Source organism: Silurus aristotelis (assembly GCF_946808225.1).
Source record: "Silurus aristotelis genome assembly, chromosome: 12".
NCBI classification, from domain to species: Eukaryota; Metazoa; Chordata; class Actinopteri; order Siluriformes; family Siluridae; genus Silurus; species Silurus aristotelis.
Window position 1 is genome coordinate 5,605,206 of NC_139585.1, and position 23,339 is coordinate 5,628,544.

Below are 23,339 nucleotides of genomic sequence, written 5' to 3' on the forward strand. Positions count from 1 at the left end.
AATTATCACATTCATACAACTGAGCATATATGCCTTGCTCAGGGGCCCAGAAGTGGCAACTTGGTTTTGCTGGGATTTAAACTCATGACCTTTTGAGCCAAAGTAAAATGGCTTAACCACTAAGCTACCACCCCGAAGACAAGACTGAAAAAGTGTGCGGTTCAGCCGTTACAGTCATAACAGGTAAGTAGGTTTTTCTCTATTGTCAGAGTTGTATGAGTTGATGGCATGTGTGGAAAAGCTCTTGCAGAGTCTGGTAGTTTTGCACCACATACTACTGTGCAATTGCATTTTCCAGAGGGCAGAATTTTAGACATGCAGTCAATAAAGAAACATTTATTGACCTTTCCAGTCATTTGTGGTTCTTCTGCAAACCTTTGCCACAAAGTTGGAGAGACACAATTCTAAAGGATGACTTCAGTATAACAATTTTTTTTCACTTAAACCTGTTCTAGCATGACAATGCTCCTGTGCACAAAGCCAGCTCCGTGAAGATATGCTTTACATGGTTTTTGCTGCTATAGAGTTCTGACCTCAACCCTACTGGGATGAATTGGAACGCTGACTGCACCCAGGTCTCCTCACCTTAACTGATTTTATGCCCTTTTGGCTGAACGAGCGCAAACCTCGCTGAGCACACTCTAAAATGCAAGTTTGTGGAACATCTTTCCAGAAGAGTGGAGATTAGTATAAGGGCAAAATGGAGACAAAATTCCGAATGGAATGTTCAAAATAGACATTCAAAATATATATATATTCTATAATAGTCTTAAAGAATTTACAGAGCTTTTCAATCAACCTTTTAATTTTAATTAATAATATCTTAACATGCATTATTGAACTGTTTATGTTAGTTAGTATTGAGGAAATATCTGCAGGATTTCCTCCACAGGTTCTCGACCTAGTGCTTGTTTCACATATACAGTAAGCACATATAAGTACAGACAATTTATTTCTCCATAGTTTCTTATTAAAAAAAAAAGACTGTTTTCAGAGTAAATAAATAAATACATTAAAAAGGCAATGAAGACAAAAAAAAAGATAAAAACAGAAAAGAATTTGAAAGAAAGTCACCTGACCCTAAATGAGATGACTAAATTTAATAGTGTGTTACTTCAATAAAAATGTCTGTGAAACACTAAACGTTTCTACACACAGAAATATATCTTTGTCTTACACTTTTTTTGTGTGTGTGTAAACCTATTAACTATTAACTGTAACATAATGGTCATGGCGTTAATCCTTTAGTTTGCTGATTCGTGTTGAATATGTGGTTACGGCGATACAGTGTTAGTCTGGGTTTTACCTGTTGCTTGGAGATGTACGCCTGCACAAACTGCTGTAAGATGCCACTATAATTCACATACAGGCTTCGTCCGGCACTCAGAGTATCGTCTCTCTGTCGATAACAAACACTGTACTGGTTAACATTCCCTTTTAATAGAGATAAAATCATAGTCATGGTGTTTAATGTATTGGTTCAGACATAAAAACATGATGTGTGTGGTAACCTCGGAAATCCCTTTACATGGTGAAATGACTGCATTTTATAGTTTATAGCATATATAGTTCTGAAACTACAGATGGATAAGACTTCATATGAGTATATTTTGCATATAGCAGATTAAAAGTCTGAAAAGAGAAAATCACGTTTATAGATTTAATTCTGACTGAATATCGGAATAAATATTCATCATATCTGTTCAGCATCTTGTAACTGAACAGATATGATGTTACTGAACAAACCATATGTAGCTCAAGCTAAAAAAAAATACAGGAAGAGCTGCATTTATGGAACATTAGTCCTGCTTGTATTTTTACATTTTAGACCATTAGGGGTAAAAAGTAGTAGTTAGAGCAGTACTCATAAAACCTAATGAAAAGATTTAGTTTGATTTAAATATGGACAGATGGACAGGATTAGAAACGAGTTTATTAGAAGGACTGTGCATGTAAGATGTTTTGGAGACAAGGTTAGAGAAGAGCGGATTGAGATGGTTTGGTCATGTGCATAGGGGAGACGTGAGGTATATCGGTACAAGAACGCTATTAATGAAGCCGCCAGGTTTATGGATGTGGTGAGGGAAGACATTCAGGTAGTTGGGTTGTATTGGTGTGAGTTTCTTCGCCAACAAAACTGCTTTGGGTCAATGTCTATTGTTAAAAGCGCTATACAAACTTCCCAGTATAGAAAAGTACTGGCACTCACCTGCTTGTGGATTAATTTGACCTGCAGGTGGCACTGCCCTCGGTCTGGGTACGTCTCTGTCCGGGGCTGGATTATGTACCACTTATCCTCTATACAGTGCAGGTCCTGTAATGCATATTGACCAGGACGATACTGTTATATTTATATAGTAATATACATATCATCTGGTACAATTAAATATACAGTGAGGAAAATAAGTATTTGAACACCCTGCTATTTTGCAAGTTCTCCCACTTAGAAATCATGGAGGGGTCTGAAATTCATCGTAGGTGCATGTCCACTGTGAGAGACATAATCTAAAAAAAATCCAGAAATTACAATATATAATTTTTTAACTATTTCTTTGTATGATACAGCTGCAAATAAGCATTTGAACACCTGTCTATCAGCTAGAATTCTGACCCTCAAAGACCTGTTAGTCTGCCTTTAAAATGTCCACCTCCACTACATTTATTATCCTAAATTAGATGCACCTGTTTGAGGTCGTTAGCTGCATAAGGCACCTGTCCACCCCATACAATCAGTAAGAATCCAACTACTAACATGACCAAGACCAAAGAGCTGTCCAAAGACACTAGAGACAAAATTGTACACCTCCACAAGGCTGGAAAGGGCTACGGGGAAATTGCCAAGCAGCTTGGTGAAAAAAGGTCCACTGTTGAAGCAATCATTAGAAAATGGAAGAAGCTAAACATGACTGTCAATCTTCCTCGGACTGCAAGATCGCACCTCGTGGGGTCTCAATGATCCTAAGGAAGGTGAGAAATCAGCCCAGAACTACACGGGAGGAGCTGGTCAATGACCTCAAAAGAGCTGGGACCACCATTTCCAAGGTTACTGTTGGTAATACACTAAGACGTCATGGTTTAAAATCATGCATGGCACGGAAGGTTCCCCTGCTTAAACCAGCACATGTCCAGGCACGTCTTAAGTTTGCCAATAACCATTTGGATGATCCAGAGGAGTCATGGGAGAAAGTCATGTGGTCAGATAAGACCAAAATAGAACTTTTGGGTCATAGTTCCACTAAACGTGTTTGGAGGAAGAAAAATTGTGAGTACCATTCCAAGAACACCATCCCTGCTGTGAAGCATGGGGGTGGTAGCATCATGCTTTGGGAGTGTTGTTCTGCACATGGGACAGGGCGACTGCACTGTATTAAAGAGAGAAGATGACCGGGCCATGTATTGCGAGATTTTGGGGAACAACCTCCTTCCCTCAGTTAGAGCATTGAAGATGGGTCGAGGCTGGGTCTTCCAACATGACAATGACCCGAAGCACTCAGCTAGGATTACCAAGGAGTAAATTCTTCATGCTCATTAGTGCAGTGCTTCTATTTTATCTTTCATTATATACACTATTTTATTATACTACAGCATCGTTCTCAAACTTTGTATTCCAAATGGTCAAAAAATATGGTTTATAGCAAATTATCACAGGAACTAACTTGTTTTGCAGACTTTAAAAAATTAGCTTATTTTTTAATAAATAATAAATTGCTAAACAAATAATTCTAAGACATGTTGCGGGTATAAGATATAATTTAGGAAGCTTCAGGGTGGTACAGTAATGTTTCACGTCACTGATTTAACTACAAGTGCACACCCCCATTATGTTTTATTCCTTATTTTAATTAACAACAATGGCATTTGGCAGATGTTTGTAACCAGTGAATTACAATAATTTTTTATTTTATACACTGAGGAGTTAAGAGTTAGGGACCTTGCCAAGGGCCCTCACAAGTGGCAGCTTGGTGGTGCTTGGATTTGAATTTATGACCTTTCAACCCAAAATCAAACTTTTATTAATTTATACTTTTTTATTATGTCCTACCGTAATTGTTTAAACTATTTATTTCCATTTTTATGCATGACACTGATTTTCTATGCAGAAGTCAGAACAGACTAAACCCTTATCTGTATACTGTTTCCACTGTAATGTATTTTCCCCATGTTACAATTTTCTTATTTATACAACTTTAGCAGTTGTAGTTAGGTGGTGCTGGGATTTGAACTCACAACCTTCTGATCAGAAGTCCAACATTTTAACTACTGCTCTATAATACACTTAGCGCCATGCATGCTATTTGGAAGTGGTAGCTCAGTGGATAAGATGTTGGACTTCTGATCGGAAGGATATGGGTTTAAATACCAGCATCACCAGGCTGGGTCATTGAGCAAGGCATGTAAATGTCAATTGCTCAGCTGTATAACTGAGATAACTGTAAGTCACTCTAGATAAGAGCGTCTGCCAAATAGTGTAAATGCAAATTTTTCATATCAGTGGGCATCTACCTGCAGTTTGAGGACAATATTTCCCAGGAAGTCATCCTGCCCTTTCTCCTTCTTGGCATCCTTTAACATTCTGTAATAAAATCAGATCAGAAAGCAAATCACATCAAAACATGTTTCTGCCAAGCATGTAAATCAGTTTTGCCGTTCTAACTGAGTGTGTGTGTGTGTGTGTGTGTGTGTGTGTGTGTGTGTTCGAGCGTATTTGTGAAAGGCATGTGGGTGACGGCGTGACCTTTTCAGCCCGTGAAAGTTTGTCCGGAACTCGTCGAGTTTCTGAGCAAGCGACACCTCCTCATCTTTATCCCTGTGAAGAGGGCGGAGTGTGAGTCAACACTAATGCATTTCACCTTATTTGAGCACAGTGACAAAACTGGCCCACTTTGCATTTTTTTACTCACCACATTTCCAGATGAAAATTGGCCGACTTGATGTCGTCAAACACCCTGAAGGGAAGAAATGGAGAACGAAAAGCTGTGATGATCATGATTCATACTATAAATCAGTTATACAGTGCTTGAAAAACAAAGATGATAAACTTGTTCAGTCTTGTTGAAGACAGTAAAAGTCTGTACTGACAATCGCTAGGTTAAAGTCGTCCTAACTGGAAAAAAAGTGTTGAGTGTGAATAGTTACTCTATTATCTGATGACGATCTCGGTGTTGCGATGCTTTTAGAAAACCATGCTCTACACATTTTTGGCTTAATGACTTCCTTCACTGGTTTCCTGTAACTGCCGCCATTAGATTAAAAACATTGATGCTGGTCTACAAAGCTAAAAACAGACCAACACCTCTCTTTATCTTAGAGCATTTATCTCACCCCAAACTGCACCACGCACTTTGCTTCCTCTACCACCGCTCCACTGACCCCTCCTACCTCTACCACTATTAAAATAATCTCTCCATCATTCACCACTCCTCCAATGATTGCTCCTTAATAAACCACTGATCCCTCCATCCTCTACCACCGCTCCACTGACCCCTCCTACCTCTACCATTATTAAAATAATCTCTACATCATTCACCACTCCTCCAATGATTGCTCCTTAATCAACCACTGATCCCTCCATCCTCTACCACCGCTCCACTGACCCCTCCTACCTCTACCACTATTAAAATAATCTCTCCATCATTCACCACTCCTCCAATGATTGCTCCTTAATCAACCACTGATCCCTCCATCCTCTACCACTGCTCCACGGACCCCTCCATCCAATACCACTGCTTCACTGATCCTTCTATACCCTACCACTTCTCTACTGATCCCTCCATCCGCTACCACTCCTCCACTGATCCGTCTATCCTCTACCAATTTTCTAAAAACCCCTTTATTTTCTACCACTGCTCCACTAATTCCTCCATCCTCTACCACGGCTCCACTGATCCCTCCATCCCCTACCACTGCTCCACTGACTCCTTCATCTACCACCACGGATCCACTGATCCTTCTATCCTCTACCAATCCACTGATCCTTCTATCCTCTACCAATGCTCCACTGATCCCTCCATCCTCTACCACTGCTCCACTGATCCCTCTATCCTCTACCACCGCTCCACTGACCCCTCCATCCCCTACCACTGCTCCACTGATCCTTCTATACCCTACCACTTCTCTACTGATCCCTCCATCCTCTACCACTTCTCCACTGATCCGTCTGTCCTCTATCACCACTCCACCGACCCCTTTATTCTCTACCACTGCTTCACTAATCCCTCCATCCTCTACCACTGCTTCACTGATCCCTCCATCCCCTACCACTGCTCCACTGATCCCTCAATCCTCTACCACTTCTTCATTGATCCCTCCATCCTCTACCACCGCTCCACTGATACCTCCAACTTTGATCATTTCTCTAATGATCCTCTACTGAACCTTCACAGATTGAGACTCCAGGAGTCTTTTAGCAGTTTAGAAACAAATGATTGTTTCTTCTAAATTATTTTTTTAATAATATAAAGTATCTCACAAAAGTGAGTACACCCCTCACATTTCAGCAACCATTTTAGTCGATCTTGTTAAGGGACAATACTATAGAAATAAAACTAGGATATACGTACTTTAGAGTAGTCAATGTGCAACTTGTATAGTAGTACAGATTTACTGTCCTTCATACAAATCCACATACAGCCATTACCTTCAAAGTAGCTGGCAACAAATGTGAGTGCATCCTAACTTAACATGTCTGTCACTGCCTTAATCCTCTTGGGCATGGAATACACCAGAGCTGCACAGGTTGTTGCTGGGATCCTCTTCTACTTCTCCATAATGACATTACAGAGCTGCTGGATGTTAGACACATGATGCTTCTCCACCTTCCCCTTGATGATGCCCCACAGGTGCTCATTAGGGTTCCGGTCTGAAGACATACTTGGCCACACCATCACCTTCAGCTTCAGCTTACTCAACAAGCAAGTCATAGTGATGGTGTGTTTGGGGTTGTTATCATGATGGAAAACTGTGGTTCAGTCCAGTTTTAGAAGCAAGGGCATAATGTTTTGCTTCAGAATGTTACAGTACATTGGAATTTATGTTTCCCTCAATGAACCGCAGCACCCCAGTATCAGCAGCACTCATGCAGCCCCAGACCATGATGCTACCATCATTATGTTGGACTGTAGACAAGACACCATTTTCTTGGTACTTTTCACCAGGGTATCACCACACATGCTGGACACCATCTGAGCAAAACAAGTTTATCTTATTTTTATCAGACCACAGGACATGGTTCCAGTGTCATGCACTTGGACAGGTTGTCTTCAGCAAATTGTGGACTTTCATTTTTGCACAGCTTCAAAAGAGGCTTCTGGTACGACGGTCTGCAAACCGACCTGTTGCAGTGTGCGGCGTACAGTCTGAGCACTGACAAGGGGACCTTCCCCTTCTGTTACCTCTAAAGCAATGCTGCAGCACTCATGCCTCTGTTTTTTGCAGCAGCTTCTACACCTGCCGCACAGCACAAGGACTTGACTTCTTTAATGGACCCTTGTAAAGTCTATTCTGAGTGGAACCTGTCTTGGAAAACCTTTGTATGACCCTGTCCACTGTACTGTAACTCAGTTTCAGGGTGATACTGATCTTGTTATCGCTTTGCCACCTTTGTGGGGAGCAACAATTATAATTCTCAAATCCTCAGAGACTCTTTACCATGAGGTACCATGTTGAACATCCAGTGGTCAGTATGAGAATTGGACTAAAATTGCACCAAATATTAACTGCTCTGATACAAGATACACAAATTTGTATGGTCGTGTCAAGCAGACAAAAAACATGAAAATGATGAATAGGACATGTGTCTTTGCATGGTTAAGCGACAAACAGCTGTTATAACTTAGGGTGGAGTCACTTCTGCTGCCAGTTATATAGACAATAATAGCTGTATGTTTAGTTATTTTTAGAGGACAGTAAATTTGTGCTGCTACACACGCTGCACACTGACTGCTCTAAAATATATCCAAGTTTCAATTCTATAGTATTGTCCCTTTAGAAAACCTAAAATGGTGAGGGGTGTACTCACTTCTGCCAATTGCCATAAATGTAAATGATTTAAAATGACTATTTTCTTATATCCTCTAATCATTGCATCAATTTTTATCAATGCTTTATTAATAATTAATACTTATGAGTGTGATACTAAGGTCTTATTTAGGTGGTTTTAAATAGAACACGCACTATTCGGGTTGGTAGAGTGATGCACCAGGATGCAGACCTCCACCGAGATCATCAAGGACAACAGTCACCACTAGAACTGGCTTTTTTTACACTCCTACCATTGGGTAGACATTACAGGAGCGTGAAAACCGGAACTACAAGGCTGGAAAACTCTTACTCATAAGCCATTGAGCTTGTGAATGAGACTCATCCACTGCTTCTCACCCATCAATGCAGAAACAGATTACATTCTGATCCTGAAAGGGTAATAATGTGTAATATTGTTTTTTTCTAAATGCCTTAAACCTTAAAGGGATCAAATATATTAATTAAACAATGTGTACAGGAAAGCGTTGATTTTCTTTCTTTTCTTTTTACACTTACAGTTTAAAGGTTTCATCCCACACTGGGTTGAGGGTCTGTTTCTTTACATCTGTTTGGAAGATTTCCCCTTGCTGTGCCGAATCCTTCACTACAGCCTTCTGTGGTTTGCTGCTCTGAGCCTCTGCATTTTTCTGTAAGATGCTCAGCAGGCAGTATGGATCACTAAATCCTTACACACATGGAAATAGAGAAAAAATATCAAATGGACTCAATGAGGAAGTATTTTCAGTGCAATAATTCTAAAGTGTTTTTCCTCAGGAAGTTCTTCGTAGAGGGAAATATTTAGCTACAGCACAACATATCACAAGTGAGCTCACATGATCTTGAACATGTTATTACTCAGAGAGGAAATAAGCTCATACCACTGATGTCCTTTCCCAGAATCCCTTTGGCCTCCTTGACGGTGATCTTCAGGCAGTAAACCGGTTTCTGTACAAATCAATCAGCGGGTGTACAGTGAAGGTAAAAAAACAAACAAACACCATACAGTATTTAAATCACACAAAACATTGGTTCACAATACTTTAAGCTAAATGATCTGAATTACTGAATTAAATCATCACCATTGCATTGTCCACTTTTTCTGACAAACTTTCATGTTCATCGTCTGTCATGCCAAATGCCTGGAAGAAAATCAAGTGTACATAATGTATACTGCTGAATGTTTTACCATCAGAAATAATATATAACAATCTTAACATCAAAACCTTAATAATAACAATAATAATAACAATAATAATAATAATAATAATAATAATAATAATAATAATAATAATAATAACAATAATAATAATAATGTTATTTGCACAGTGCAAGAAGCAGTGAACTGCTTTTAATGTCAGCCAGTGACATAAAATAGAAAAAAAATAATAATAATTATTCAATAGAGATTTAAAGATTCAGTAGGTTCAAGAATAGTTTAAGCAATTGAAATTTTACATAACATAATATTATTGAGAATTCAAATGTAAAACAACAATAAAAAATTTAATAATAGTAATATATTTAAAATACTACTACTACTAATCTTCTTTCGGCTTCTCCCATTAGTAGTTGACACAGTCATCCGTCTTCATTCCCCTCTGTCCTCTACATCTGCCTCTTTCACACCAACTACCTGCATGTCTTCCCTCACCACAGCCATAAACCTCCTCCTTGGCCTTCCTCTTTTCCTCCTTCCTGGTGGCTCCATCCTCAGCATTCTTCTACCAATATACCCCATGTCCCTCCTCTGCACATGTCCAAACCATCTCAATCTCACCTCCCTCACCTTGTCTCCAAAACGTCCTACATGCGCTGTCCCTCTAATAAACTCATTTCTAATCTTGTCCATCCTCGTCACTCCCAACAAAAACCTCAACATCTTCAGCGCTGCTACCTCCAGCTCCACCTCCTGTCTTTTACTCAATGCCACTGTCTCTAAACCATACAACATCTCAGGTCTCACCACAGTCCTATAAACTTTCTCTTTTATTCTTGCAGATACTCTTCCACTACTAATACTAATAATAATAATTATAACCGTTATAACAGGGAAAAAACCGAGAGATAGAAATATAACATAGAGGCAACCAATTTTAAATAAATAAATAAATATATATATATATATATATATATATATATATATATATATATATATATATATATATATATATATATTTTTTTTTTTATAAGTGTACCCAATAAGATTTGTGCAAAATATCTCTCTTTAACTTGCTAAAATAATAAAAAAATTAAACACCAATATAGAATAAACCAGAGGAGAGTTCTGTGGTGAATATCAATATTTCAATACTCTGGTCTTGTGTGTTTGTGTGTCACTATAAACTCACCTCTTTAATATAGTCCTGTAACTGAATAGTGCTGTACTCTGTGTTGGTGGTTGGTTTGCCCAGTCTGTGTTTAATGGTGTACAGCAACTCCTTGTACAGTGGTTTCAGCTGCAGCATTCATGTTTAATAATATGTTATTAATCTTTAGCCAATTATGTTGCAAAGAGTGTCACCTGAACAATTAATCTTTTTTTTACATTCATACAATACATTTCTTACAAGACATGTGACACATTTATGTAAATATAAAGTATATACACTGTATTTTTGTATTAATATCAAGTTATGACAACTCGGACATATCAAACCTGTCATTCTTAATGACTTTGATACATACATTATATGGATAAGTTGGTATGTGCCTTTTGGAATTCTAGTCCACATTTAGACCCGATTTATTGTTATATTGTCCTCCATTCTTTTGGGAAGATGTTCCACTAAATTTTGGAATTTCCTTGTAGAGATTTGTGCTCCTCCAGTGATAGGGTGTTAGTAAAGTCAGGTATTAATGTAGGTGAGTTTTATTTACCCCAATAGGGTTGAGGTCAGAGCTTTAAAGCAGACCACTCAAGATCTTTCACTCCAACCCATATAAACCATATCTTCATGGAGCTGGTTTTGTGCACAGGAGGGAATTTGAACGCTGGACAAATGTGGGTCTCCTAGTTAAAGTGAACTATAAGCATCCAGAGACATCCTATAGATCTGTGTGCCTCCAACTTTGTGGTAGCAGTTTGGGAAAAAACTACTTATTGCTGGAATAGTCAGGTGTACCAATACTTTTGACCATATAGTGTCTAGATTTTAGTGAACACACAAAATAAAACAAAGTGCACTATAACTGTCTATATAATCACAAGCGAGTGTATAATCGCTCACCTCGAACTCTTTTTGCCTTTTCGATCTTTCCTCTGGATCTTCAGGATCCTGAAAAGTCATGATCAGATACTTTCACAAAACAGCTACATAAAGAACTTGTTAAAAATTGTCCAGAATTTGTTAACTGCGCATATTCTGTATTAGTTGTGACTTGTTTCCTCTTTTTTTAACGCCCTCCCCCACCAGAACTGTACATTGTTACAGAAATGTTCTGATGTTGAAGTATATTACGCATATAAAGCTGACAGTAAATCTTATTTATTTTTTACACATTTACATTAAAATTAATAAAATTTTAAATAAATATTTTAATTTACATATTTTGCTTCATGAGACCTTATGATTTTTTTTTTATATTTTCAGTTTATATGAAGGAGAAAGAAGTAAGAATGACTAATTTACTCCTGAAATAAACTGAAAATGTGGAATATTGACTATTAGGAAAAAATAATTAGTTTGTTTAGGAAAATACTGGAAATGACTACATAAATAAATATATAATTGTATTTTTTGAAAAGGATTTGCATTTATGGCAGAGGTTCTTATCCAGAGGGAGATAGAATTTTCTCATTTCTACAGCTGAGCAGTTGAGGGCCTTGCTCAGGGGCCCAGAAGGCAGCATAGTAGTGCTGGGATTTGAATTTATAGCTTCCCAGTCAGACTATAGACTTCCCAGTTCCCAGACTATACCCACTAAGTTATCACTTCTCTAGCAATTGTTATATATTTTAATATTATACATTATGCTTTATAACATTTAAAGTATTTATCATGAGTTGATTTTTTTTTTTTTTTTAGAGCTGATTGTGTTTGTGTTAGTTGACATTTATTTGTATTAAAATTAACTGATAAAAGTTTTAAAATGAGGCTTTTGTGTAATATATCATTAGATTTGTTGCTTAACCCTTGCGCTTGTTATCTTACTGTAGCTATAGATTTGCTTAAAAAAGCTTGAGTATTTGTGTTTACCTTTCTGTCCCGTAGTTTCCTGGTCGTGCCCAGTTTTCGTGCAGGAGATCCCTGAAGAAAAATGTGATTCAGTGTACATGAGACAGAAACTCTTTGTATAAACTCTGTTTCAATCAGTTACCCTCTGTGCCATATGCTAGAAATGATAGTCTTTTTAAACTAACCAGATATAAAGGAATATCTCTAGGATAATGCATGTGTACCTGTCTCTGTCTGCTTCTGGTTGATCCTGAACCAGACGAGTGACCCTGTGCAGTGAGGAGAACAAAATTATAAAAATATAAAAAAAGAAAGTGGAATATATTATCTCGTTTTTCTGTAATTGTAGGATTACAGTTTATTACCAAAACCATTCATTACAAAAAAGTGCTTTTAAAGAAAGTGTTTGTATGACTAACAGTAAGCTTTGGTTCTCTCAAGGTTCCTCTTGCTTTAGATGCCTTACTACAGCATGAATTAGGCTGGAAAATGTAATTATAAGAACATAGGGACATTTGGAAACAAACTAAAGATTTGTTTTTCAGGAGGTTTAAATCTTATCCACATGGTTCATGGAATGCTATCATGTGCCATTTGTGTTTTTTGTTTTGTTTGTTAATTCAGCAAAATAGTGTTGTCAATGCGAACCTGTAATACTGAAATACATTTGACTGTGAATATCTGATAATATATTTTTGATGTGTCCCTTTAACAATATCATGCTTTTGTAGTAGTGTAAATAACTGGCAACTGATTCAAAATTGGCAATTTTGGTCAAAATATCATATTGTAAACAAACACACACACACACACACACACACACACACACACACACACACACACACACACACACACACACACACATATATATATGTATAGTACGGTATGTGTGTGTAAGTATTTTAATTCGAATTAAAAATAATATAATATAATTATATTATATTATATACAAATAAATGTATATATATATATATATATATATATATATATATATATATATATATATATATATATATATATATATATATATATATATATATATTATATTTAATTCGAATTAAAATACTTTTATTTGTCACATACGCATTCATACAGAGTACAACATGTACATGAAACATTAGAAATTAGAAGTACAACATAATAAAAAATAATTCAGTAATAAAAATAAATTAAATAAGTATAAAAGTATATTAAAGGGATAGTCTAACTATACGGTAGAAAAAAAGGATAAGAAGAATATAATGTAATATGAAAATATATATATATATATATATATATATATATATATATATATATATATATATATATATATATATATATAAAAATTAAACAGAAAGGGTTGGATATGTCTAGGACAGATATTGACATTAGTACAGATTAAAGAGTCAATACAAATACTTAGTTACTGTACTTAAGTAGATTTTTCTGGTAACAGTATTTTACTTCACTATTAATTTTTTGAACAACTTTCTACATTCAGACTCGTTACTTTAGTTTTAATTTATTTGGTGACATGACCAATATTTTCCCTTCTCACTGCGCTCTGTTTTCAACCCATCATTCTATATATTGTCATTGTGGCTTTTTAAACTTACCACTGGTGTATCATTTCCTGGCTCTCACACACCACAGACGTAGGCTAGATTACGAAGCGAACAATGATCAAGGCGGTGGATGAAGTATATAAAGCATGTACATTAGTAAAAGTAAAGATACAGTAGGTAAAATATGACTCCAGTAAAGTAAAAAATTGCTCCGTTTAAAATTCCACTTGAGTAAAAGTACAAAAGTATTTGCCTTCAAATGTACTTAAGTATCCAAGTACTATGATTTATTATGGCTATAATGTTTCTATTATAGTTTTATTCACAAGACTCTTTACTTAATCAACTCAGTTTATGTGAAAAGACTCTAATGTGACTCTCAGCACACTGATTTATTAATAGAAAAATATTGATGATTCAAACTCTGATATCTTATAAATTATCATGAACCCGAAACCTTCTTTTCTAAGACTTTAAAAAGAATCATGCAAATAAGGCCACAGGTGTTGTGGTAGGTTCGAGTCTGGAGTTTCTTCCATCATTTTATTCCTCTCAAAATGTTCTGCTTGCTGTTGAACTGACGCTAAACTGTATGTTCGGTGCTAAGTAGATACCACCAAGCGGTAATGGTGGTTCCAGTTTGAATGACGCTGGGAGGTGAACCACACCATGACCCAACGTGTCCCCGTAATTAGTTTCAGCTTTGAAAAACTCCTCTTTGCTTCAGCTTGCATCACTGGATGAGTAAAACATATTCTCAGAGCAGTCCACAAATCTGTATACATTTCTAGGAGCTCCATTTCTTGTAGCAATATCACCCTAAATGCATTTATTGCGCAATTAAATACACGTCATTGTGCACAATTTATTAAACTCTCCGAACCAACAACCAAACAACTCCTTGGTTAATTGTAGCCATAAGATCTATATTCTTATCATAAATGTCTTTTAAATGAGCTTTTAAGCTGCAATGCAGAAACTCCTCCATTTTCAGTACAATCACAGGAAACCTTCCTCATTTGTTCATTTAACATTCACCTCAGTTAAAAGAAACCAAATCAATAGGTGCTTGTTTAACTACAATCCATCGACTAGTTTGGTTGTAATTGTTTCGTTGCTACACACATTATGGTAAACTACCTACTATAAAATTATAATGTTATGTAGCTAAAATATTGTTGCTCTATGCGTAAAAGCGTATCAGGCAACACAGCATAAGTGATTAGACAGTTATCAGACAATCTTAATAAATGCATTAATAATAATAATAAACTTTATTTTGTATAGCGCCTTTAAAAGAAGTTTCTCAAAGCGCTTGACATAAAAGATGGAATTAAAAAATACACATAATATTGCAGACACTAAAACTAACCATACAAAAAATTTAAAATAAATGAGCGTATATTATTATCATAACGAGATGAGTGATAGAGCTGCATTCTGAATCGGGCTCCTAAAGATTTCGATCTTTTCTGTCATCCATAATTGTAATTTGGATTCAGCTCTCCTTACTGACGTCACGTGACATCACCCTATGAGTGAGGGAACTTCTCCATCGGTTGGTGCAGGCTCTAAGCCCCGAACCGATTCATTCACCGTGACATGAGATAACAATCGATGTGACTGTGCAAATAAGTGTTGTGTTTTTTTTACCGTGCCCTGGGTGTCCCCATAAATCCACCATCAAAACCAGAGCTCACACTCGACCCTGATTGGTGGCTCATTGTGTGTTTAACCTGTTAAGTTTATATCTCCTTATAAATAAATAATGACTGATTTTGCGGAATGTAGAGTAAAAAAGTACGATATTTGACTTTGAAATGTACAGTAACTAATTACATTTACTTCGTTACTATCCATCACTGACTACAAGAAATCTGGGGTTAACGTGGATGAGACAGAGGGAGTCAGTGATGTAAACATGACTGAGAACAGAGACATTCCTGATCACCTGATCATCATCTTCTCTCTGCTTGTGTTTTATATGGTGGATGTTCAGCCTGAATGCATTCATCAGGTAACAACATTTTGCATTTTTTTGTAATATGTTAATATCATGAGGTCCAGTTACCAGCGTGACACTAAAACAGGTAGTAGTAATGTCTACTTTTTAATTAAGTCCAAGTCGGAGCCCAAACTTTTTTACCTTAACTTGAGTGAAAAAGTGTAGTCAGAACATCAACTTTTAATACACGAGTATCTGTTTTTCTGAGTGAAGGATGTGTGTACTTGTGCAATCTCTTCAATAAATAAATAAACAGAAATAAGGGTTCTCTCATTATTAGAGTTCTAGTTCAGTGAAATTTAGAAGAATAATACAATGAGAAACAATCTAATTTATTGTATAATACAGTCCAATGCCTAATACAGCTAAACAGTGGCCTCTAATGAGAGACAAGACACTAGGGTTAGGGTTATAAAAAAATGTATTAAACGTCCACTGGTTTGTCCCAAACTATTATTTTTGTAGATCTGAAATATTTCGCCAGAGAGAGAGACTACATTAACAGTAAAGGTCAAAAACTGCATGGTTATGTTTTACAAAATAATTGTAATACTAAGGGCTTTAAATATTCAGCACTGCATTGATCTCTCTCTCTCTCTCTCTCTCTCTCTCTCTCTCTCTCTCTCTCTATATATATATATATATATATATATATATATATATATATATATATATATATATATATATATATATACTAGCTGAAAGTACCCGTTCTTCGCTACGGAAGGCAGAACGCTAAGCAATATGGCAATAAGCAGTAAGCACTGAGCAGGACTGGATGATCAGAGATCAGAACGTAACGTCAACAAATAACGTACTGCCCCTTTGTAGTACCGATACAGGGCAAACTACTTTGAAAATAATTTTTATCGTGCATCTAACATGTAATAAGAAACAATGTAGTAAGTTTAATGAGGATCCGTACTGTTATTTCGAAGAGTTTACAATGCGTGAGAAATCGAGTTTTTCGCAAATTAGCCGCGATCCAGGGCGAATATTTCAAAACCCTTTCTTAGTGAGCACCTAAGACCCAAGAGGAAGGTATGTTCCAAATTTCATTGCAATCCGTTCAGTGGTTTTTGAGATTTCGTGATGAGTGAGTGAGTCAGTCAGTGGTATTTGAGCTTTATATATATATATATATATATATATATATATATATATATATATATATATATATATATATATATATATATATATATATATATATCATTATTTAAGCTTATATTAATTTTGTGATGCATGTGGATGATATATTCAAATGTAAACAAAATATTTGGCCTATTTATTTGATCCCTAAGATCCCTAAGATTTTCATTCCTTCAGTTTTCAATCACAAAACACACTGGATTCCAGCTAACATTACTTTATATTCAACCCATTCAATTGCAGACAAAACTACAGACCAGTCAATAAGAAATACTGCATGTCCATCTCTATTACTCTCTCTCTCATGTGCTCCCTGTATATATATATAAACCATTTTAATTATCAATGGTGTACTCTGTTTATTCTTTATTTTTTATTTACTTCTTAATTTAAATTCCTTTCAGAGTTTTATGGCATATCCCAAACTAAATACTTTACTAAATACTTCACTTTTAAACTAAATACAAATCATCATGAGCCTATGCTTCAACGATGCCTTTCTGAGAACGCTATAACTAGGTTATGACATTAGCTTTTGAGCTTTAGTGGCAAACTTAAGAAGCAAACTTCAGACATTTAATATCACTTCAGTGACCCTAAACATTTACAGTAACCAGGAAAATTCTGTTTTTAAATTCATATTCGTCTGCTTTTAAAACATGAAATATGTTGAGAGTTATAAAACACCTATGATCAGTGTATTGTATTTTAAATGAGTCTTATGTCCTTCACTATGAGAACCGTTATGGCTGCTGTTTTTTTTTTTTTTTAGTATCTGTTTTTCTTGATGTAAATGACGCTGCAAATAAACCAGCAGAGCTGTGGTGGTTGTCTGCACTTCCTTGTTCACTATAACAAGGAGGCTTGGTAACAATGTTTAGGATTTCATTGTGCTTGGTCTCAGAGGTAAGACATGGTATAAAATGGTATAAAAACGCATCAGATTGATAGAAAACAAATTGCTGTATTGATAAATTGAAATCAAATGCCCATTTGGGTATTTACGTATAGTCTGTTGCTCAAAAACTGATAATAAAACGTAAAAACAAAATGATCTGTATACAGTAGCTGTATATGTATGATCTACCATAAGTCTATATATACTAATCTGATCATATTTGTATCCCAGTTTAGAAAATGTGTTTATTGTTGATTTAATTGCTTATGCAAAGAAAAAACTTGCCTGTTGTGTTGGAACAAGCAGCCTGTCAGCGGTGGAACCATCCTGAGCTGGAATCATGTTGGCAACGTGTTTCGAATCGTTTTTCCTGTATTACCCTAAATCCTTCTGAAAGCCTCCTCGGGCCGAGCATCCAGAGCACCTTACCAACAGCACAAACACAGCAACGCAGCTTAATCCAAAACTGGCTTGTACGGAACCTGTTTCAGCAAAGCATTCTTAAGATCTGTCAAGCTGCCATACATCTTTGGTGAGAAAATCTTGCGGAAGTCGACGTTTCCTGTTTCAAAGCTGGCCCTGCGAGGTCGAACGCTTTCTTCGTGTGACTCTATGAGCTTGTCATCATCTCTCTGCGTTGCCAGTCTCACGTCTCTTGCTCCATCTTCCTTCCTTCATCACCACACACAGGCCTCTGCTCGTCTGAACCGAAACGAATCGTTCCTCACGCCGTGCGTTATGCACCGCAGCTGGATTATCTCTTCAGATAAGAGAATTTTGCAAATGAGTAGACTGCGTCTAATATATGCAAAGCTCTCAGTATGGCCTTGCAAAAGAAATTAAAAATAAAAAGCAAACAACATATAGGTTTTATGTGCAAATAAATCGTGATTTTTACACACTTACATGAAGGCATCTTTGTGCAATGCAATAATGTTAAAGTACAGCACATGAACACAAGATCGTTTATTATTAACGTCTATGTAAATGCAAAAACACATACAGTGTTACTTTTTTTTTTTTTATCAAAGTACAGATCAATGAGAGAGAAAAAGAGGAAGCACTGCTGATGTAGAGCTATATGAACAGAGAAATAAAAGCTTAAGACAAGTGACTTTTGTCCCAGACAGTTTTTAGATGTACTTCCCTTTGACGATACATCTGTCATACTCTGCACACTATTATACACGGGGCAAGTTCTGCCCTTTAACACTAAACAGTATTTCACAGGGGTGAAATTCTGCCCTTGTACATTACACACTATTATACAGGGGTCATGTTTTGCCCTTGTACACTACACACTATTACAAAAGGGGGGAGATGTGCCATTGTAGACTTCACAATATTACACAGGGGTGAAATACAGACCTTGTACACCTCACTCTATAACACAGGGGTCAGGTTTTACTTTTGTACACTACACACTATTACACAGGGGTCAGGTTTTGCCCTTGTACACTATACTCTATAACACAGGGGTCAGGTTTTACTTTTGTACACTACACACTATTACACACGGGTCAGGTTTTGCCCTTGTACACTATACACTATTACACAGGGGTCAGGTTTAACTTTTGTACACTACACACTATTACACAGGGGTCAGGTTTTGCCCTTGTACACTATACACTATTACACAGGGGTCAGGTTTAACTTTTGTACACTACACACTATTACAAAGGGGTCAGGTTTTGCCCTTGTACACTATACACTATTACACAGGGGTCAGGTTTAACTTTTGTACACTACACACTATTACACACGGGTCAGGTTTTGCCCTTGTACACTATACACTATTACACAGGGGTCAGGTTTAACTTTTGTACACTACACACTATTACACAGGGGTCAGGTTTTGCCCTTGTACACTATACACTATTACACAGGGGTCAGGTTTAACTTTTGTACACTACACACTATTACACAGGGGTCAGGTTTTGCCCTTGTACACTATACACTATTACACAGGGGTCAGGTTTAACTTTTGTACACTACACACTATTACACACGGGTCAGGTTTTGCCCTTGTACACTATACACTATTACACAGGGGTCAGGTTTTGCCCTTGTACACTATACACTATTACACAGGGGTCAGGTTTAACTTTTGTACACTACACACTATTACACAGGGGTCAGGTTTTGCCCTTGTACACTATACACTATTACACAGGGGTCAGGTTTAACTTTTGTACACTACACACTATTACACACGGGTCAGGTTTTGCCCTTGTACACTATACACTATTACACAGGGGTCAGGTTTTGCCCTTGTACACTATACACTATTACACAGGGGTCAGGTTTTGCCCTTGTACACTACACACTATTACACAGGGGTCAGGTTTAACTTTTGTACACTATACACTATTACACAGGGGTCAGGTTTAACTTTTGTTCACTATACACTATTACACAGGGGTCAGGTTTAACTTTTGTACACTACACACTATTACACAGGGGTCAGGTTTTACTTTTGTACACTACACACTATTACACAGGGGTCAGGTTTTACTTTTGTACACTACACACTATTACACAGGGGTCAGGTTTTACTTTTGTACACTACACACTATTACACAGGGGTCAGGTTTTACTTTTGTACACTACACACTATTACACAGGGGTCAGGTTTTGCCCTTGTACACTACACACTATTACACAGGGGTCAGGTTTAACTTTTGAGAATTTTTTTTTTCTTCTTCAAATTTATCTTTCTCTTTCACAAAAAACCTACAAACCTGAATGTCCTGAAAGTGTAGGATTGAAAAAAAGCATACACTGTATGGACAAAAGATTGTGGACACCTGATGGTAAGATTTGTATCTGCTTTTCGATTATAATATGCGTAATATAATATAATATAATATAATAATAATAATATAATAACCTCCACTCTTCTAGTTCGATACTGAAATCGTTGTGTATTTGTGAATTTTACAGCTATGATTGTCGTAATTTACGTAAATCATCATTGTTATTTGGTTATTTGATTTTTGAAGAGAAAGTGTTGGAGTAACCTGCGTCTGTGGACACCTGGGCATAAGATTCATATCTGCTTTTTGAACATCCTGTTTAGCATTTATTACCCAAATTTCTGTTATAGCCACATATGGGAGGAAAATTCAGGTGTCCCAATACTTTTTGCTCTTATTGTGTACAAGTGGTATCACATTTTTCTTATGTTTAGCTTTAACAGCTTCTTCAGGCGCCGTTGAACTGCAGCGACATCATGCGTCCACTTACGGAATTGCATGATTCATTTTAAATGGAGACGCAGCATGTAGTTAAAATTTTTTATATATATATATATATATATATATATATATATATATATATATATATATATATATATATATATATATATATAAAAAACTATAGTTACTAGCACATTTGAGAATAATTAGAATAATTTGGTTAACTCGCTGTAGATAAAACCACGATAGTATACTTAGCGAAGAAAGTGATCAAATCATGTGTCGCGTCATTTGCAATGCTTCTTCTCACAGCAGGAACTGAAATCTGTCGCTTCGGCGTAAATCAGAAAAAGAAGTAGAAGAAAATCAATAAATGAACAGGAGCAAGAAAACGGATTAGATGTAGCTTTTAAGGAAAACTGCGAGACTTCCTGCAACAGCGCCGCTGGTGTAGTGGTATCATGCAAGATTCCCATTCTTGCGACCCGGGTTCGATTCCCGGGCGGCGCACAAATGTTTTCTTTTTTATCGTATGGATGAAGAAATGGTGAAAAAAAAGTCTTAGAAGTTTTTCGTGTCTATATACAACATTAAAACAATTTACCACTAATTCAATAAGTTAAACAAATGTCAAATGATGTTGATTATTTATGATTGTTGTCTTCAGAAAGGCAAATTCCATGATGTTCACCTGAAGGAGAACCTCACCTGGTACCTCAAAACCAACTCTATAACAAAGAAACCCCAGCAGTTTCTCTTCTTCATGAAACAATCGAGGAAGGCCCAGCTCGCCTTACCAACGTTTGGATTGAGTTCTTTTCAATTGGAGACAACTCGGTGCAGCTGGAGATGGTTCTACATCAACAACCTAACAATACATGAAGTTAATAAACTTCAGGCAACTGCCTCTGGCTTAGAGACAGAGCCTCAGTAACCATAACAAACTTATACACTACTTCACCAATCAAAACAGGCAGCATAAGACTAAACTCATTGTCCATTGTATATAAAAATCCTCACCTAAAGTGGAACCAGTTAATAACACTGGTTAAATGTGGGTCCCCACCCTCTGAATTCATGAAAGGACTGGGATGAGAAAAATCCAACTTTTCTATGTACTGCTCATGATGCAGCTATGTGAGTCGTCATCATGTATTTTTGATTACGATGTATTATTGAAAAATTTAATGAAATAAAAAAAAACAAAGCCTTATTCTGCTTATTCTTCAGCACCATTTGAAGATGGATCATTATTCTCAATTGAGTATAAAACAGTGTGATTGCCATGACGAGTTTAAATTCCTGTATTTATGCTGCTTTGAATTCGAGCTAAAATACAAAAAAAAAATAATAATAATAATAATTTGTATATAAAAACTGCAATCACAGCTAGGTGAAATAATAATCATTAGAAGTACTGATTCAGGTGGCATATATTTATTTATATATATTTTTTGTGTGTTGACCTTATTTTTCAAATGTTAATTAACATGCACATTTAAGTAAATATATAAACGTTTTTATCAAATTTGCCTAGGGCCTTAAGGCTAGATAAAATCGACCAGACATTGTTTAAAAACAAACTAATAAAGCGTCATAGCCAGTGTTAGTGAAGCGGTCAGGGCAATCTTTCTGCCTCCACATAAGCCCCGCCCATAATAAAACGTCACAATGTGTACTATTTTAAAAAGGGGGTCTAATAAACAGCGTTGTAACTCTACAGCTGTCAGTCTGCTGGTTTATACAGGTATGTTCCACCAGGTGTCTGTTCATTACGGATCGTTATGATCTCTGATGTTGCCTTTAGAAGGTGCAGAACAGAAGAAGAAAAAAACAATTACTGAACATGTCGAGATCACGAGAAAATTAAACGACACAACAACTCGTTATGTAGCGCTCACGAGAAAACTAGAAAAAGAAAACTAGGACCAAACTCAGCAAACACAACAATAATCATGAAGAACACGTTTAATCACGCGTATTTACGGAGTTAGTTTTAGGAGGTCCCACTTGGTGCGTTACCGGACAGTTGACTCTCTAGGTCCCTCTAGTGAACTTCCACTCGGTGTGTGCGTGTGTGCGCGTCCATGTTGCCTAGTAACGAACGCGCGTGCAGCAATGATCACGTGAATTACCCGGAACTAACGATTTCTGATTGGCTGCTAACTGGCATTTAATGATGTAGAATTCGAAACAGTGACTAATTGGTTGTGATGAGAAAATAGAATCATTTTAGTGATTTGGTTCTTTGATGAGATGAATGAATCTTTTTATTTTTTTTTGTCTTCATTTCGTTCCTTTGATCTCAAATAAAATAAAATAAAATCTTATTTTATTTTTAAATTTTTTTAA

At 36.5% G+C, this 23,339-nt stretch overlaps 1 protein-coding gene across 1 annotated transcript in view; it reads right to left on the reverse strand.

Moving 5' to 3' along the window:
- The window catches only part of unc13d (unc-13 homolog D (C. elegans)), a 45,615-nt gene extending 26,776 nt beyond the window's left edge, over positions 1 to 18,839 (reverse strand). The window contains exons 1-13 of the mRNA XM_083556455.1: positions 18,076 to 18,839; positions 12,419 to 12,463; positions 12,216 to 12,266; positions 11,247 to 11,294; positions 10,368 to 10,475; positions 9,099 to 9,158; positions 8,898 to 8,964; positions 8,536 to 8,704; positions 4,902 to 4,946; positions 4,736 to 4,807; positions 4,504 to 4,573; positions 2,210 to 2,314; positions 1,307 to 1,399 (exon numbers count right to left, since the gene is read on the reverse strand). Coding sequence (XP_083412581.1) covers positions 1,307 to 1,399; positions 2,210 to 2,314; positions 4,504 to 4,573; positions 4,736 to 4,807; positions 4,902 to 4,946; positions 8,536 to 8,704; positions 8,898 to 8,964; positions 9,099 to 9,158; positions 10,368 to 10,475; positions 11,247 to 11,294; positions 12,216 to 12,266; positions 12,419 to 12,463; positions 18,076 to 18,132 — 990 coding nt within the window. The 5' untranslated portion in view covers positions 18,133 to 18,839. The remainder of the gene's footprint in view (positions 1 to 1,306; positions 1,400 to 2,209; positions 2,315 to 4,503; positions 4,574 to 4,735; positions 4,808 to 4,901; positions 4,947 to 8,535; positions 8,705 to 8,897; positions 8,965 to 9,098; positions 9,159 to 10,367; positions 10,476 to 11,246; positions 11,295 to 12,215; positions 12,267 to 12,418; positions 12,464 to 18,075) is intronic.
- Between the last annotated feature and the right edge of the window lie 4,500 nt (positions 18,840 to 23,339).